Raw genomic sequence first — 18,474 nt, forward strand, 5'->3', positions numbered from 1 at the left:
CACCTGACAGATGTGCTGAAAGCCGACAGTGCAGCAAACCTGTATTAACTTCCCGCTGACTATTTTTATCCTCCCATTATGCCACTTCATGTCTTTTTAATCAAATACTAATACGGGATATTTTTGGCTCACAGAACACGAGTCGACCCACATGTCACTGCGGTCCTGCTGGAGTTGGAACGGCGTGTAGAAAAACATGAAAGCTAAAAACTACAATCTCTATTTTTATACATGTAATCCCCTGGAAACTAATCCGTGATGTCCTGGTGACGGAAGACATGGCCAAATATTTATTTTTCCCAGCAGGAAAGTAATACAAATGTAGCATGTTCTCAGTACAGGGGATGGCATGCATTTCAGACCTAAAGGGGTATAAATGCACCACAAGATCATTTTTGAGGTCGTTCAAGAGCTTTTTGCCATCATTTCATCGTGAGGTTTACAGAAATGCTTGAGTCTCTAATTCAAAGCATGTGTGCACTAAAACTCTCCACAACATGAAAAGACAAAAAAAAAACACAACCCCGAAAAATTGCTCTGGGAAGAAACATTCTGGGCCTCAAACATAGTGGTTGTTTTGCACAAAAAAAAAAAAAAAAAAATGGACACAGACTCATACAAAAAGAATTTAGATGTAAAACCACAGAGAATATTCTTGAAGTCTCTATTTTGAATTATAACTGCACTTTTCAGTCATTGCTTCAATGTAATTGTTCCATGCAAGCATGTGACCTTTATTTTAAAGTGACCTCAGAAATCCTGTCTGACAGCACTTCTAATTCGTCTTCTGACAGTACGCAGATGCCCTGATGGCTGTTTATAAATTGTCTGAGTAACCTGCCTCTCATTCCTTTCTTCCGCTCTCCTTCACAGCAGCATTGTATCAGGTTTGCATCACGAGATGACATCAGACACCAAGCATGCATCCAGTTCCATTGACTGCAATAGCTAAATATGGCTGTGGGCCGGCCGGGTGGGCGGCAGCAGGCCAACTCTATTACACGCACTCAAAGACATTCTTTTAGAGAATATGAGCCCTTTACTTTTTGGCAGATCTTCAACAGAAAGGGGAAAATATCCTTATAAGGAACATTTTCACTATATGTACACTACAGCACCTGACTGATGAACACAAGATGTTAGAACGTATGAATGACTGTTTCAACTTCCTTAAAGGGATAGTACACCCCAAAATGATTATTGCTAATCCTCATGTTTCTTTTGAGTAGGTCAAAAACAGTGTGTAACCAGTGGTGTCCGATTCCTATATTTAATGACTTTTATGAATTGGTACTTTTAATGATTAGTTCAGATAGACACATTACTGATTATAAATCAAGGCAGTCTGAAATACTGACCCTAATTATTTACAGAAATAATGATAGCACTTTATTTTATAGTCCTGTTACTCATATACTTGTTATATTAATAATAATAATTAGGTACTTACCCTAAACATAACCCAAGTAGTTATATATATTTTATATAACTACTATTATACAGTACTTCCTTAAGTACACTGTAAGCACAGGTAAGTGCACATACTGTAAAATAAAGTGTAAGTGAAATAACTAAGAGTCTCTTTTATATGTAAGCAAAATCGATATCATACAATTCCTTTAAAAAAAAATTCAAAGAGGTTGATCCAGTGTTATTGTTAACTAAAACTATTAAAATGATCTTCATTTATTGAAATCAAGTTAAGAAAAAATATAAAGCTAAATCAAAATATGTTAAATAAAAAATAATAATAATAATGATGACAAAAGCACATAACATTACAATTTAAACAATTTAAATTAGAAACCGAAAAAAAAAAAAACAGGCTAATTTAAGCTAATTTAACATATTAAAAATATATTTCTAATATATATACCTATATATATATATATCTAATATCTAATTTTAATCTGACCCAACACTAAAATGCAAAACTACTTCAAAATTACTTCACAGAACATTATTTGTGTAAAAACAGCCAGTTTTGAAGGGAAGGCCAGAGCTATTAAGCCGTGCACCCTCCTCGGGCGCTTCACTATGCCGTGGAGCATATCTGTCTTGAGAGAAAAAGCCAGCCAAACAATGTTTGTTATGCAGGACGCACTGCATTGTCCAACTCCGTCCTCGCTTGGCTCACAGCACGCAGGGAATACACCAATGGTTAATGTTTAACAGGCTGCAGGGGCTCTGCAGATAAAGCCTGTGAAGATTTGACATTTCTTCTGTAGCAGAGAAGTAGGACATGAGCACTGCTGAGTCACCATCAAAAGACTGAGATCATATTCAGTATTCAACAGAGCATCCCAGACTCCCTTGGGTTCGTCTCATGGAATGATGCATCACTGATGGAGAAACACTCACGTAGCAGATCTGTAGAAGATCTAGTCTCCGTCGAGGCAAAGGCTAATAGCTTTCATTAAGTCATTAACGACAACACAATTTTAAAATAGACCTTTTTTACATAAATGTCTTAACTCTTACTGTGAATGATTTGTCACGTATGTTAATCTAAAGAAAAAATTGGGCAGAAGGATTTTCATAGTCTTTCTGCTCCTTCGTAATGATTTTTCAGCTGATGTAACCACAAAAAAAAAACAGTACTTCGGAGTTAAAACAAAATAAAAAAACTGGAATAAAACAAAACAAACCAAAATTTTATTTTTATTTTTATGTAATTATATATGTAAATGTAATGAAATTCTATATACTTTTTTCGTTTTTCAGATAGTTTTTTTTTATAAAAATTGTTTTCGTAAAATACCATGCTTAACAACAGGACTTAAAATTACTATATTCACAATACAGCACCGACTCTTGGTAACATTTTAAGCCTTACTGCAATGAAAACCAAAAGAGATGCAATAGTTGCATCAATGGCATTCCATTATTAAAGCAAAAATTAGAAAGAAAACTCTGAGCTTTGAGCATGTATATTCCAGTCAAGCAGCCTCAGCCTTGACTGCTGCTTCCTTTGGGAACTCATTGCAGAAAAGCTTTTCGTTAACAAGACCAGGGTGAGTAACAGCCTCCGTCATCCTTTGAAGTCCACAGAAATCTTGATAAAACACGCTCATGAAAAGGCGAATTCAGGGCTTCAAAGTGGCGATTTAACTGAACTTAGTCCAACAGACATTAACATTACATTGCTGCACTATCTGCGTTTGATTCTGCAGTGTGAGAGTTCACCTGGTTCATATTCTCACCATCACACGCAGATGTCAACTCGTAATCTATGAGTGCACGTGTTCTTCCATGGGGTGGAGGGTGTTTTGTAGATGTAGTTTTCCCACAAAGCGATTAATCATGACTAATCAATTCAAAATAAAAGTTAATGTTTACATACTATATTTGTGTGTACTGTGTATATTTATCATGTATACATAAACACACACACACAGACACATATATATATTTAAAAAAAAAATGTACTGTATGTAAACACTTGTATATAAATTATATTAGATCTAAATATGAATACTTTATACATAAATTTAACACATTTTTCCTTAATTATACATTATACACAGTACGCACACATATAGCATGTAAACAAATGTTTGTTTTGAATTTGATTAATCACTTTGCAGCCCTATTTTACACCTTAAAGAATTAATTTTGAGTAAATATCACAGTTCTGTTGGGATTCTGGGAAAACAAATAAGAGCCTATGAAACATAAATAACTTGCCACACCTTTAAATGAAGAATAAGCATCAGAACCCGAAGGCTTTTTGTTTGCTAGCTGATTCAAGCTACTAACCCCTGTTTATATGGTTTACTGTAACTTTGGTTTTTACCTTCTCTGCACCTCCAGCTCCTCTGGTGATGGGCCATTCTGCACCTGAGGGGTCTGTCTTGGCATCACGGGGCCTGTGGGAAAAAAAAAGGGAAAAATCTGGAATGAGCATCAGTTTGAAACTTGGAAAGAACTTTGAAATCTGATCAATAATGTAAAGCACGCTGGACAAGCCCCAAAAGAGTAACAGAAGATCAGGTTTTAGAGAGCAAGAGAAACATGGTCCGCTGGTTATAAGACACATCGATCAGGTGTGTTGGACAGCAAGAGTTAATTAGGACATTATATATCAGGGAAAGTGGAAAAGATTATCTGTAAAAGGAACCGTCAGCAGCAGTTCAAATCACTATCACGTAAAAAAAAAAAAGTCCTAAGCACCGAAACAGTCAGTGCCATGGTGAATTACTTCACATATTTGTCACTTTAACCAAACCAAATGTAACATTATAGCATTCTTCTCTAAACAGAACTTTGTTAGAAATGGAAGCATATGCATAACTTAAACAAACATTATAATAAACTAAAATAAAATAAAAATATAAAATGTAAGGAAGGAAGGCTGGCTGATGACCTCATGCTGGAAATATATCACGCAGAGGGAAACCCAAGACTTGATACGGTCTTATTTTACAGCATAGTTTGAGAATAGAGGCTTTGCTGATTTTGCCAGGCTGAATTTGAGAGCAGAGTAAGGTTGAGGTCTGAATGAAAGCTTAGCACGAACACAGGACAAGTCTCTGCCGTGACACGCTTGACTAATCGATCAATGCAGCATTGTGCAGGTGAGAGAGGTCTGTTTACAGAGTCTGGAGGTAAGGCCCTCTCTGAAGCTCATTACCAGACTACATATGCCCTCTGCCATTTCCTGTTTATTTGCTACACACAGCAGGGCACTGCAAAAACAAGAGCTTTTTATCCTTACACCTGTTTGACCTGTTTCTTTCCTGCAGTTTCATCATTTCAGTGGGAGAAGGTAGTCTAAATAGCAATATATAGACAAACTGTTGACAACACAGCAGAAGATCTGGTCCACATTGATGATTTGAGACCATCTACCCAACAAAAGGTTGATAGTTGAAAATGTTTTGTATTATGTATTTCTCTAAAATGGATTATGCCAAAATAATAAAATCTAAGCAAGCTAAAATAACAAAACATAACATTTCACATAAAACATAAAATGTCACAAAAAAAGCATAAACCCTAATATTATATTATATATATATATATATATATATATATATATATATATATATATTTTTTTTTTTTTTTTTAAACATATATTTTTGTATATTTTTATATTACGAGAAACCTAAAAAAATAAGAATTTATAGGTAGATTATAGTTTATTGAGGTCTTGTGTTAAGAGTTTATTTTTAGAATACATTACATATCATAAGACAATCATAAACATAAAATAAAACATAACATTTCACAAAAAAACCAAAAACGTAAAAAAAATTTAAATAATAGCTTTTAACATAACATAAAACATAAAAAACAAAAACAAAAAACAACAAAAAACAATTTAAAACCTGAAGAACATAAAACAAAAAAAATTAACAAAACACAGAATATAAGGGCCCTATTTTAATGATTTAAGTGACGGGTCTAAAGTATATGGCGCAGGTGTATTCGGTGGGTGTCAGAATCCACATTTTCTAGTATAACGACAGGAAAACGGTCTGTGCGCCCGGGCGCATGCTCTAAATGGGTTGTCCCTGTTCTCTTAATGTGTAATGGGGTTTTTTGGGCGTAACGTGCAATAAACTAATCAGAGTCTCATCTCCCATCTCCCATCCCCACTAGCAAAAACACTTGTGCCGTGCCTTGCACTGGGTGTATGATAACATATCAACAATATGTTGAAAAATAACATAATAACATAACAACAAAACATGTTTCACACAACATAAAATATAAAACAAAATAAAACAACATTTAACAAAACATGACTTACAAAACATAAAACAACATCTGTCCAGGGATAATAAGTAGCATCTTTTTTACATCAACATGAAAGTTGCAGCAAAGTAGATCATGGCATGCAATGCGCACCAAGTAGCAAAGCTAAACTCAACTTTACCAGAAACAAATGGCTTGCAGAACACATTAATTGGATTAAACAAGTCTGAATGCAGAATTCTCCCTACAGCACAAGACTCCATGAAAAAATATGACATTAGAGCTGAGCCATCTGGACAAGCCAAGCAGTAATCAACTCATCTGTCAAATTTAATTTAACATTATAGTTCTGTACCCCCCTTTAAGAAAACCGACCATTCGTGATTGTCCATGTTTGTGTAACCCACTCTACAAATTCCCTTCTCAAATGTTCTGTCTTTAACACATAAAACACACCTACACTAGCCTTAATGTGCATGTAAAAGGCCCTGTTATATAAGCAGGCACCCTCAGTTTCTCTTCCTTCCTTGAACAGAAACAAACATAACTCTTAAAATGTGATGAGCTGTTCACAAATTATCAAAGCTATTCAGATATCATCTAATGAGTCAGCAGATATAGTCTCTCCAGAGACCAAGGTCAAGTTATACAAATATTAACTTGATTTGTTTTTATGGCCACATTATAGAGATTTTTGAGTGCAATGACTGCAATTTGAAACTCTGACACAAAGGCATGTATACTTGGCCCATTTAACCCCAGCCAATCTGAACAGCACTTTAAAGGTTGGCTCTGGTCCAAAAGCACTCAGTGTCAGCTTTAATATGGACTGATCCTCCTTCAAGCCAGTTTGGTAATGTACTGCCATTAGATCACACACAGATAGCATAACCTACAAAGGGACCTTTTATTCTACTAGCATTCACATATAAAATAAAAATAAAGGAATAAAACAATAATTAATTCAATATGATATTAATTATAAAAAAAATAATAATTATTAAGTATGATGCATCATTAGAAGCATAATTAAATTAGCATCTTATATTAGTTTAATATGTGTTAAACATAATAATTAAAAAATAAAAATAAACTTGTTTCTTGTACCACCTTGCCGAATTCACACATGTAATTATTAATTATTAGTGATTATTCAAACACAAAATAAAAAATAAAAAAAGTCAGTGAAACCAGAGATCAGACTCAAATATCTACTCCGTTTAAGTTTCTACTTAATAATGGATTGTTTACAGACCAACAGAAAGCTAAAGAGTCAGAATAGCACCTACATGAGAGGAGGGAACCACCGAGCCTCTTCTGACAGCAGATGTATTGTAGAATTCCATCCTGGGCTTTAGGTACACTTGTAACAAGTGCACTAGAGCCATTCGCATCAGCTCCTAAACTGCCATCAATGAATCCATGAGATCTCAAAGAGAGCAGCATGTTGTTCTAGCTATTCTCAAGCAAACACTGCTGTGGTAAAAAAAAAAAAACGTCAGACGTAGACACTCTGCCACAATGTTCACTGAGCAGGATGTGGTCCACTTATTGTACTTTCCGGACCTAATCAATTATTCATGCCTGGATGGGCGAAGGGTAAAGCGGTCAATGTCACAACCACATCACAACTATTACGATCAGGGGTGAAGGAAAATAGGGGGTTTAACCATTTCGAAGCAAGGACAACGAGATACAGAGACACTAAAATCGAGATATGAGACACTAAAATCTGGAGAGCTACTACAAAGTGCAAATTTTAGATATACACCTCAGAAAAACGAGAAAAAATATTCTATTTTCCTCAGGATCAAGGAACTTTCTCTAAGCACTAACAGAGAGAAACAAAGCTTGTTTTGGCCGCAGGACCAAGTAATGGGCTTGAAATCAAGTTATCGGATGATGTCACCAACAACTAATAGCCATGAATACAACGGACAGCTTTAATTTCACAGAGTTGAATCATCTTTCACACCATCAAAATTCACACCATACTTTAGGACCATAATAAGAACACAATGAGCTCAAGGGAGGAAAAAGGAATTTTGTTTCCTTCTAAATTTTTTTTACCAGTACTTACTATATGTACATACCATAAAAATATATTATACTACTGTAAACGTGACCATATATTAATATATAAAATAATACTGGATTTGATTTCTTTTTTTTTTTTCTTAATATTTTCCAACTCAAAATATTTGAAATGGTATGCCAAGAAATGTTTGGTTATCATTGTATAGTTTTTAAAATTTGTTTGTTTGTTTTTTAATTTTATTTTACTTCTGTGGAACAACAAAACATATTTTTAAGATTTTGGTCGATACAATGAAAGTCAACGGGTGCAAAACTGGCTTGACATTTACTGTATAGGCCAAAAAATAAATAAAAAAATCTATATATTCTTTGAGATATCATCTTCTGTTCTAAGAAATACAGTCATACAGATTTGGAATGACATGAGGCTAAGTAAATTATAACCAAATGCTAATTTAAAAAAAAAAAAAAAATTGCCACAAAAAAACATCCAAATTAATCCATAAATGCTCTAATCAGGTGCAACACGGTAAGAAACAGAAACACAAATTAGGCGATCAACGAATGTATGGGACATGGTTGTTCTGGATAAAAACTAATTTGTTAGCAATAGTGGCGTAACTAATTTACATTAAAATGATTGTTCAAATTCCTAAACCTACATATGAGCAATAGTAATTGGGATGCTTCTCTTAGCAAGCACCATTAATTATGCCCAAAGGCTTGACAATCAGTCCAAGATTGACACACCACCTGTTCTTGAAAGACCATTTTTCCCCCTCTATGTTTTACAAAAACATTTGGGGAAAACAAACATCATCTGACACAGAGCCTCATTACCACACCCTGATGCTGTCACCTTGTAAATACAACACACACATATCCCCTTATCACTCATATGTTTCACACAACATGGGCCCAAGCCTTCCAATTAATTCCACAGTTGTGCTTCCACAAATGGGAAAATTACAGTCAAGTGCTGCATAATTTGAAGATGAGGAAGCAAATGATTAATCCTCTAGCTCTAAACAGATTCTGATTGAATTCTGAGCAAGTCTGTGAACCGGTTAAATGGGACGTTATTAAAGCAAGATTATGAGAGTCAAAAGAAATGTTGCGTGTCATTGTATACAGGATTTCTGTCTCAGTGGTAGAAAGGTGAACGAGTCAAAGGAGATCTGTTTTAGCAGGCATCCTAGGATTAGGATAGAATGAAAATCGTTAGCATCACTGTTATGACGGGTCTCGTTATTCAGGGCTCAAAGACAGAGACACAAAATCAGGAAAGAAATGGGACTGGGACCTAAAAATAGCAGAAATCACCGGGTTCTACTTTCTATAACTTGCTCAAAATAGTTTGTCCATCTAGTTACACAGTCTATGTCCACACAGATTTGATAACCTCCGATGTTAAAATAAAATAAAATAGTAAATTAAATAATAAAATGAAAACATAAAAAATCTAAATAAAATAAAATAAAATAAAATAAAATAAAATAAAATAAAATAAAATAAAATAAAATAAAATAAAATAAAATAAAATAAAATAAAATAAAATAAAATAAAATAAAATAAAATAAAATAAAATAAAATAAAATAAAATAAAATAGTAACTAGGAATACTACTGGCCCTAGTTCAACTGCCTCATGTAAGAGGTGTTGATGTTTTCGGTGTTCGGCATTACCCCAGAGATACTAAATAGCATCACCTGATCCCACTTCAGCCCTGGGGTGGGTAAACAACTGCAGTGGCAGAAATGAGCTGCAAAACCATTGGGGGGAGGCTTTTTGATGCAATGTTGCCTAATAAAAGAAGTTCTGCTTGGAAACAGTTCTGCCATTTGTAGTCCAAATGAAAGAAAATTCGACCACTGAACACGTGCAGGGTGTAAACAATCAATTTTAGCATTTCTGAAATACGCTGCCAAGACTGCTTTTATCTAAAGACATCCTGTCGATCTATAGTCCATACAATGCGTTATCTTTTGTTGAGATAACGGATGTCTTTAGAAGCTATTGTCAAACTAGATTCATTACATTGTGTAGACCATCACAAACACGTCACTTACGTTTCTGACGGAAAGCTGAAATGACATTGGGAAACTATTATCTTGGAAAAGCAAATCAAATGGAGAAAAAAAATGACCTACAGGATAAGCAAGATTGAGAATGTGAGAATGGCTGCAAAAGGAGTGAAAAGACTGACTCAGCACACAGAGCTAAAACAAGCACACATTTCACTGGGAAAAACAGAGCAGCTCTTGGATCGTTATGGACAATCTGTTTGAGACATTTAATGACTTCTCGTGATAAACTTGGCATGGCTATGCTGTTAAAACCCAGGAAATGAACGTGGAGTGGTTAAGTGGTTTGATTGATCAAAATCTGTCAGCTGTCACAATTAACATACTGTACCTTGACCAGTATTTTGGTTTGATGTTATTTAATAGATTCAAATCTAGAACTGCGTTTCTGTTATACTTGGTTTAATAAAACTTACAAATTGTGATGTGCTCAAAGCTGAAGTAATGCTGTGCAAAAAAAATAAATAAATAAAAAAAAAAAAAAAAAGGAACATACTGTTTTCAATAGGTTCCTAAAAAGCAGAGCTTGATGCTTATTTTTTCCCAATGATCACATGTGCAACTAAATTGACAAATCTGTAATAAACAGATTATTGTGCTAATACTATATACTGAAAATGTGTGTTAAGACTTTCCTTCCTGTGACAGGCAACCAAATCCTTTAACAATAACATGACCGAAATATACAGTGACTCTTATTTTGAAATGTTTACGCTTTACTATTGCCAGCTGCTCATTTAAAAAGAAAAGGGAGATGAAATGTGCACTCTCACAACCATCTACAACATATTGCAATATAAACACAATAAAACAATCATTGTCATAATTCATCAACAGTAGATCATAAGTAATATTGCGTGGTTTTCACTGAATATGAACTGCTGCCACGTTACTTCGAAATATGCAGTGCTCATATTTATTTAATGAAATCATATCTTTTTGAAGTTTAATGATGACACTGGGGTATATTGTGATTCCTACTTTTCCATGCCCAAATATATGACCTCTTAATATGAGACATTTGTTGCCGAGATTTTTTTATGACCTTAGACATCAAAATAATACTTTTTTCTAGACATTTTAAGGACCCACTGGGACTTTTTTTTTTTTTTAAATTCGCACATGTGCTGCTAAAAACATTTTACAGTTCACACACATCATTTTAAGTTGGAAATATGAGTGAGAAGCTCACACTGTAAAGCCCTGTAATCCTGCCACTAAACTAATTCTATTGGCTGAGCCGCTGCTCTTTTGACTGGCTGCTTGGGATTTTCAAACAATTTTTTTTTTACTTGTTTTGGTAGTAAATCTATTATTATCTATGGTGCATTTCAAATCAAGCACAATGCCTTTAAATTGAGTAACAAATTGAAGAATATTTCTTTATGGTAAACAAACATTGTATCACATGCCTTCATTTCATTGGTGCTCAGACAGATGATGCTTGTTTTCTAGGACAGAATCTGATAACCAGGCTTAAGCATATTAAATACTGATCCAGATTTTTACAAAGGTTGTTACATCTTAATGGGGTTTATTCTGTTTTATTCATTCTTAGCCATTTTACCACTTACCTCAAGCACATCACAGTTTATTTGAACCCAGCATTGACCATTTAGTCCTGGAAATAGAGATGTGCCATCCCAGAGTACCTGACTGCCCTGCTGGGATTCTCTCATGGTTAAAGCCCCATCCCTCCCCATCAAACTCACTCCTCAAGATGATCTCAGTGCGGCTGATCTTCTGCGGGAAGCGGTACACTCTGGGGGCTGGCATGATGGACAGGTGCCTGCAGGCCTGCCTTTCTGCTCTGATGCTCTGAACCCCGACCAAGTCTCACTGGGAGTGTTGAGGTAGAGATATTGGGCTCTACTCTTGTATACCTGAGTCAGATTCCCATTCAAAAAAAGAAAAATTGAAGAATGAAACTGCATAACTAAGCACAGAACTCAAAACAAAACTAATTCCACAGCAACAAAGCCAACCTGAGTCCTGGAAGATCCCAAGAAGTGACAAGCCAAGCTCTGCAACTATTTAGAAAGCTGGAGAGGAGAAACCTTCTGCAACGAGGACTATTAAGAGTCTGGGGCAAGAGAATGATCTCATCGATAAAAAGTGTTGTGGGCTGCCAACGTCATCTCTCCCACCTTGGCTGTTGGTGCAATTTGGTGGTCATGTGGTGTCAGAAAGCAAACACATACCAGACACGGGTTCAAGCCCACCCCTTTCAAGCCATATTTAGGCTCCACCACCAGAAAAACAAACTCTTTTTGGCTCAGGAATGTTCTGTCTTTCTATTTCCTCCCAGAGGTACCATGTCTCAAAAGACAAACACCTGTCCTGTCAAACTGTAAAGTCTCAAAGCAGGTTGACCTTCATTTAGACCTCTAGACGCAGACGCAGCAGGCTCCTGGGGGTCTACGGTGGTATGGGGTGAAAAGCCTGCTTTGTTCTGACATGGATGAGCTCAAGCAATCCCACATATTTCACGACTGTCAACAGGTCGTCACAAAACAGTATTTATACACTGAAAGGTGGCACAGGAACCTTAACTCATGACCATCTTACATGTTGTAGATAGGCTACTGGTCCAGACAGGATATTATACGAAAGCTAGTGACAGATGACTAAAATTAGAGCTCCATTTTATTGTAATGTGATCAGGCTTTTAGTTCTAACAGTTGCCAGGTAAAGTTTCTGAAAATCCAAAAAATATAAGAGTATACAAGGTTGTTTTTCTTTGCTACTACTTTTCTTACTAGACTCCTAGTCCACCCTTCCATCTAAGAAAGTGATTAAATGAAGGTCAGGGCACATTAGCCATGTGACAGCTAAGGTATCCTAGAGCTCTAGAGCTCAGATTTTCTTCCCATTTTAGGTAAAAGGATGTGGAAGACTCTAGGTAGCAGTTTGAAAAACATCTAAGAGGCTTAAGAATCTGCACAGAAAAAAATAAATAAAATCAAGCACACTTTATCTTGTATTATGTTTTTATTCCCATTTTAGGTAGTATATATATATATATATATTAAATATATATATATACTTTTGTCATTATATATAATATATATATATATATAAACATATATATATATATAACATACACACACATACATACATATATACACAGTACAGACCAAAAGTTTGTAAAACATTACTATATTTTTAATGTTTTTGAAATAAGTTTCTTCTGCTCATCAAGTCTGCATTTATTTGATCAAAAATACAGAAAAAAAATGTAATATTGTGATATATTATTACAATTTAAAATAATCGTTTTTAAATGTATTATACTTTAAATTACCATTTATTTCTGTGATGCAAAGCTGAATTTTTAGGATCATTATCACACGATCCTTTAGAAATCATTCTAATATGATGATTCATTATCAAAGTTGGAAACAGTTCTGCTGCTTAATATTTTTTCAGAACATGTGATACTTTTTTAGGATACTTTGATGAATAAAAAGTAAAAAAAAAAAAAAAAAAAAAAGGCTATGTTTTTAAAATATAAAGATTTTGTAATAACAATATACACTACTGGTCAGTAATTTGGGGTCAGTAATTTTTTTTCTTTTTTTTAAATAAAATCAATACTTTTATTCAGCAAGGATGTGTTAAATTGATAAAAAGTGATAGTAAAGAAAATATATTATTAGAATATATATTATTAGAATTTTTTTTTTTTTTTTGAATAAATGCAGTTCTTTTTAACCTTTTATTCATCAAATATATTAGACAGCAGAACTGTTTCCAACACTCATAATAAATCAGAATATTAGAATGATTTCTAAATGATCATGTGATAGACTGGATGTTACATGTGACACTGAAGGCTGGAGTAATGATGCTGAAAATTCAGCTTTGCATAACAGGAATAAATTAACAAAGTTTCACTGGAATTGATCAGTCAATATAAAAATTTTAATTGTGCATTCCCAATTCAACCTGTTTTTATATTTAGATCACTTTTCCATCATCTAACACAAGGATAAGGTTAATCTTTAAAATGCCAGTAATACTGTTAAATTTATTTTTAATTTTATTTTTTCATTTAGACAAGCGCTCATAACATGAACATAATTAGCAACCAGAGTATTAATATCTGTGCATCTCAATTGTGAAAGAAAATTTCAACAACAAGGTGATTATTTAGGTAGAAGACAAGGTCTTTTTCCCCACTGAGACTTCACGGCGTGAGAAATCACACGGCTTCAGCTAAGCCAGGGTATTGGAGGAGCTTAACCAACAGCAACTAAATTACACAACTGCTGCTGTCCCATCAGCACTACAACAAACTTCACATCCTATTCCTAAACCACAAACACCTGGCTGTCTGTGCCAGTAGGCAATCACGCTTTTGTTCACACATTCCTAGCAGTCACGTCAAGGTGGGAGATAAACAAAAAAACAAAAACGAAGAAAGAGTGAAGTTTACAAAGCTGACTAAACTCCAATTACCCGTGGGAAAGATGTAAACTCCGCAGGCGGATTGTCTGGTTTGGACGGTTTGATTTCTCAGTGACAAACATGTTCATACCTCACCTCACCAATACATCAATCAGCACACCCATCACGCCTTCATGTATATATAGTCCATGTTGCCAAGAGCTCTAGGGCCGTCTGTCTTGCATCAGAGATCCTCAGTCAAGCTGGCAACAACATTTATATAAAAACTCACCAAATCTCACACAGTCCATGGCTCCAGTGTCTGGGTAACATCACCCTGGCATGTGACTCTGTTGCACATTGCACCCAACTAAAATTAGCAGACACATTCTAGGGGTTTGTAAAAAAGAACTTTTGATTCCACTGGACTCCTCAGCAAACTCTCACATGTCACTTCGGGGGCCAGATGACATGTGGCACAAAACTAAACAAAATATACACATGAATGTCTTCAAAGGGGATCGCCATTAGCTAAACTTGCTTTTACAACAGGATGATGCACAAAAGGGTCACAAACATTCCTATCAGGCCATGTAAACATACTACTCCATGTGATGCTCCAAAAATACAAACACAGCAACTAAGAGTCTTAAAAAAGGGATGACTACATTGTTATTCCACCTGAGTCTGTGTTTAGACGCAGGGTAGAAGACAGTGCATCGCATTCTGGGATTGAGGCATGTGGTATCTGACGGGTATTAGCCCACCTGAGGTCATGAATATGCTAAGAAAAAACACCGGTTGACATGATTTAGTAACAAGTCTGCCTAGCAACACCGAAATTCACTGTACAATCATCAGGGGACATATTTACTTTTATGATTTTTTTTTTTTTTCAATCTGAATATGCCAAGAGAGTTAATAAATAATGCCAAAGAGCCAAGAGCTAAATTGTTGGTTCTAGAGTTCTAAATTGCTTGGTGGTTTTTAAGAGTTATGAAAATAAATGTGAGTGAAAAACAGTCAAGAAGGGTTTTAAGGTCAAAAATGAATGGTCATAAATATTATTATTAGACAAATGTGGATGGATCTCAAAGCCTTTAAACATGCAGCAAAGGTTAACTGCATCTTGACTTCAGAGCTTCAGTAAAAGAGCTAATACAAGCACACACTGCAAATAAGTTCACTTGGAGACCTGGACGCAGACTGTAGTTGGTTAGATGGCTCTACTAGAACTCATTTAGCTCTAACACAGCTGTACACAATGTGAATTAAGGGAGAGCCAATTACGCTTTTCTGCTTTGGCTCAGTCACATGGGATCCTACTGCTGGCTGGTTTGTGCAGTTTACCACACTCCCCAAAATCATTGTCCCCATGCCAGGTACCTACAGGCATTAGCAAATTCAGCAGAGATAGTGTAGCACACACACCAGTGCCGGTGAGTAACGCTACTAACGTAACCGGTATTTGTCACATTACACAGTAGCTCAGCAGATTTCACAAAAGTGCAGCTTTTCTAGCTGTTTTTTCTAAAATCACAGCTTTTTCTAAATCACTGTTTACCTCGTCTCATTTCACACTTTTAACCCTGGCAAATGTTTTTAATAATCAAACATGCTGTCCTAAAATCACACCTTGCTTGTTTGTTTAAATGAAGCTGATCAAAAAGAAAAAAATTATTTCCAGCCACGTTTGAGAAAGCAAGTTGCATATATATAAATGCTAGTAATATACTTCTCTTTTCCATTATTTTCATTTTTTATGGTTTCATTAAATGTTAATAATCAAAAGCTTTATTTATTTCTTTTACTGTCTGTGTATTTATCTTACATAAATGTAGCTATGTTCTAAAGTAGTGCAACTAACTACTGCTCAAAAGTGCAGCTTGACTGTAGATGAACTACCTTAAATTATGAATAGCTTGTGTTCCCAACACTGGCACAAAGTAACGAAATGTAAACCTAGACTCTAATAAGGGGGAAAGTGGTTAAAAAAGGAAGGAAGAGAGGACCAAAGGGATCAGATGTGAGAAGAAAGCTGCAAGGCAGATGAGAAGAGGGAGAAATGAAAATCCCAAAGGAGAAACTCCTTTGTTGAAGACTCCTCTCCCCCAAGGCATCAGGAGATGAGCAGACATTTCTCTATGTTCCCCAAAGCTTCTGTCTGCGGGGTCTGAGAGTGAGATTAAAACAAAAATCTCACAGTAAACAGCATTTTACATCATTCATTCGATGCTTTTTGGATTGCAATAGTCAGAGGTCTTGGACTGCAAGGCTATCTGCACATCAGCAAAGTATGCATAATTAACATTGCTTTGCATAAATAACTGCTGTGCTATCAGGTAATTAATAGACAGTAATAAGGCCACAGAGTCTGAAGCTTCCTGTGGTGATAACAGGAGCCCAGAGCTGTGACTAGGTAACTTTCCATAGCGAGATTTGTGAGACAAAGAACTGAAGGTCATGGAAAATGGCAACAGTCGCCATTTCTGCATTGCTTGAATAAATATTATTTCACAAAATGCCTTTTCTTCATTCTCAGATACAAAAAGAGAGCTGAACTGTGGAGAACACAGCAAACTCGAATTGTGGTACTTTTTGCACAAACAAAAAATTTACTGTTGTGGTAAAATTTGAGGATGGACAATATGTTTACTTTATATGAATCCCCTTAAGGGACATGGTGGTGAAAAAAAAAAATCTGGTACACAGTTTATTAATAATAATAGTTACATTATATGCACAGTAAAGCAGACAAGCCCAGAATATGAATGGAATACGTCAAGTTTCACATGTCTTCTCCCCTGTAGAAAAACATTATAAACTCTTAACGTGGCTTAATGGATTACCACATTGTTTGCCTGTACATAGTATAATTTTTTTTTTAAATATATAAAATTTGGGCTTTTTATATCACTGTCTTATGTTAAGGCACGTTAATCGCGGTTTTCTATGGGGAAGATGAAATAAAATTATGAAACGCTACACACTGTGGACGTACAGAGGTGTATGAAATAAAATTATGAAACGCTACACACTGTGGACGTACAGAGGTGTATGAACCACCACAAGCTGTAAATGTCATTGTGTTGCCTGCCAATGAAGTCATAACCCCTCAGTTTCCGGTTTTGTTTTGTAGAAAACATATGGAAACACCTCAGATGCTTTAATGTGTTATGCATTTTAATAGACCGGTGACGACCGCACAGAGTAGCTTTATAACAGAACTTTCAAAGTATGATAAAACAGAGCTGCTGCTAGACATATATAATTCTAAATTATTGCAGCTCACAATTCAGTCATAATCTCACAAACTCTGCCAAAAAATCAAACTGTGACATTCATATTTATTCATTCATATTATCACTAAAACACCATTTTCCTATAATGAAAGCCTGACTGAATAGAATCCAACTTACTGCAATGGATACAAACAATCCTTTCAAAAGCTTCCTTGCCTCAAACACACAGTGTGGGGTTAACAGAATGACCTTACTATTGTGATACACAGTAGAAAAGAAAACAGCTCCATATGCAACAGTTCAGGACTCACGGATCAGCCATATCTCAAAGAGACAAGCAGAGTCCGCTCCACAAAACAAAGCATCATCTGTTTCTAATAGGCAAAACAACCTCAGCAATGAACTACTCTGACACGCTGAGAACACTGAGCTCAGTGTGGGGAATGACCCCCCACTGTGACCGTGCCAGAGTCTCAGACAGCAGAGGAAAAAAGGCCGAAAGCGACACGTGTATGTACACATGCACACATAACCACTGCAGACAAATGGATTTCATGCAGTCTGTTATACACAAGCCAAGGCACCTCCTCCTAAACCCAATCAGAGGTAACCCAGACGCTCACTCTCATAAACAACATGCATACCAAACAAAACCCCTGTGAGTGGGCCCCGTTTGCTAAATTACAATTAATTGAGCACAATAGACTGAGTCTGGCTCCAAATGTGACCTCACTAACTGGGCAGAGAACAGAACACAATTAAGTTCTGCAGAGCTCACTAGCACTAAACAAAAACAGTGAAAGACCATTTACTAATTAGACTGTTTTTAACAGATTTAAGTAGTGTCTAACATAGAATAAAAGCACAAAGTGCAGCATCAGCGATCTTACAGTAAAGCAACAACCCATGTGCATTACAGTGTTTTTATAAGGGACATGGGCTGAGGTTACTGTGGTACAAAAATCACTGATGCAGATCCTAGAACTTTTCAAATAATGTTCATTTTAATATGAAATAACAGT

The 18,474-nt window shown here is 35.5% G+C and overlaps 1 protein-coding gene across 7 annotated transcripts in view; it reads right to left on the reverse strand.

The window, feature by feature from the left end:
- enah (ENAH actin regulator) overlaps positions 1 to 18,474 on the reverse strand; it is an 89,209-nt gene that overhangs the window by 24,694 nt on the left and 46,041 nt on the right. For all 7 annotated transcript variants that reach the window (XM_042746589.1, XM_042746588.1, XM_042746587.1 and 4 more), the window contains exon 4: positions 3,797 to 3,869. In XM_042746589.1, the coding sequence (XP_042602523.1) occupies positions 3,797 to 3,869 (73 nt within the window). The remainder of the gene's footprint in view (positions 1 to 3,796; positions 3,870 to 18,474) is intronic.

Source organism: Cyprinus carpio, chromosome B20 (genome assembly GCF_018340385.1).
Source record: "Cyprinus carpio isolate SPL01 chromosome B20, ASM1834038v1, whole genome shotgun sequence".
Classification (NCBI taxonomy): Eukaryota; Metazoa; Chordata; class Actinopteri; order Cypriniformes; family Cyprinidae; genus Cyprinus; species Cyprinus carpio.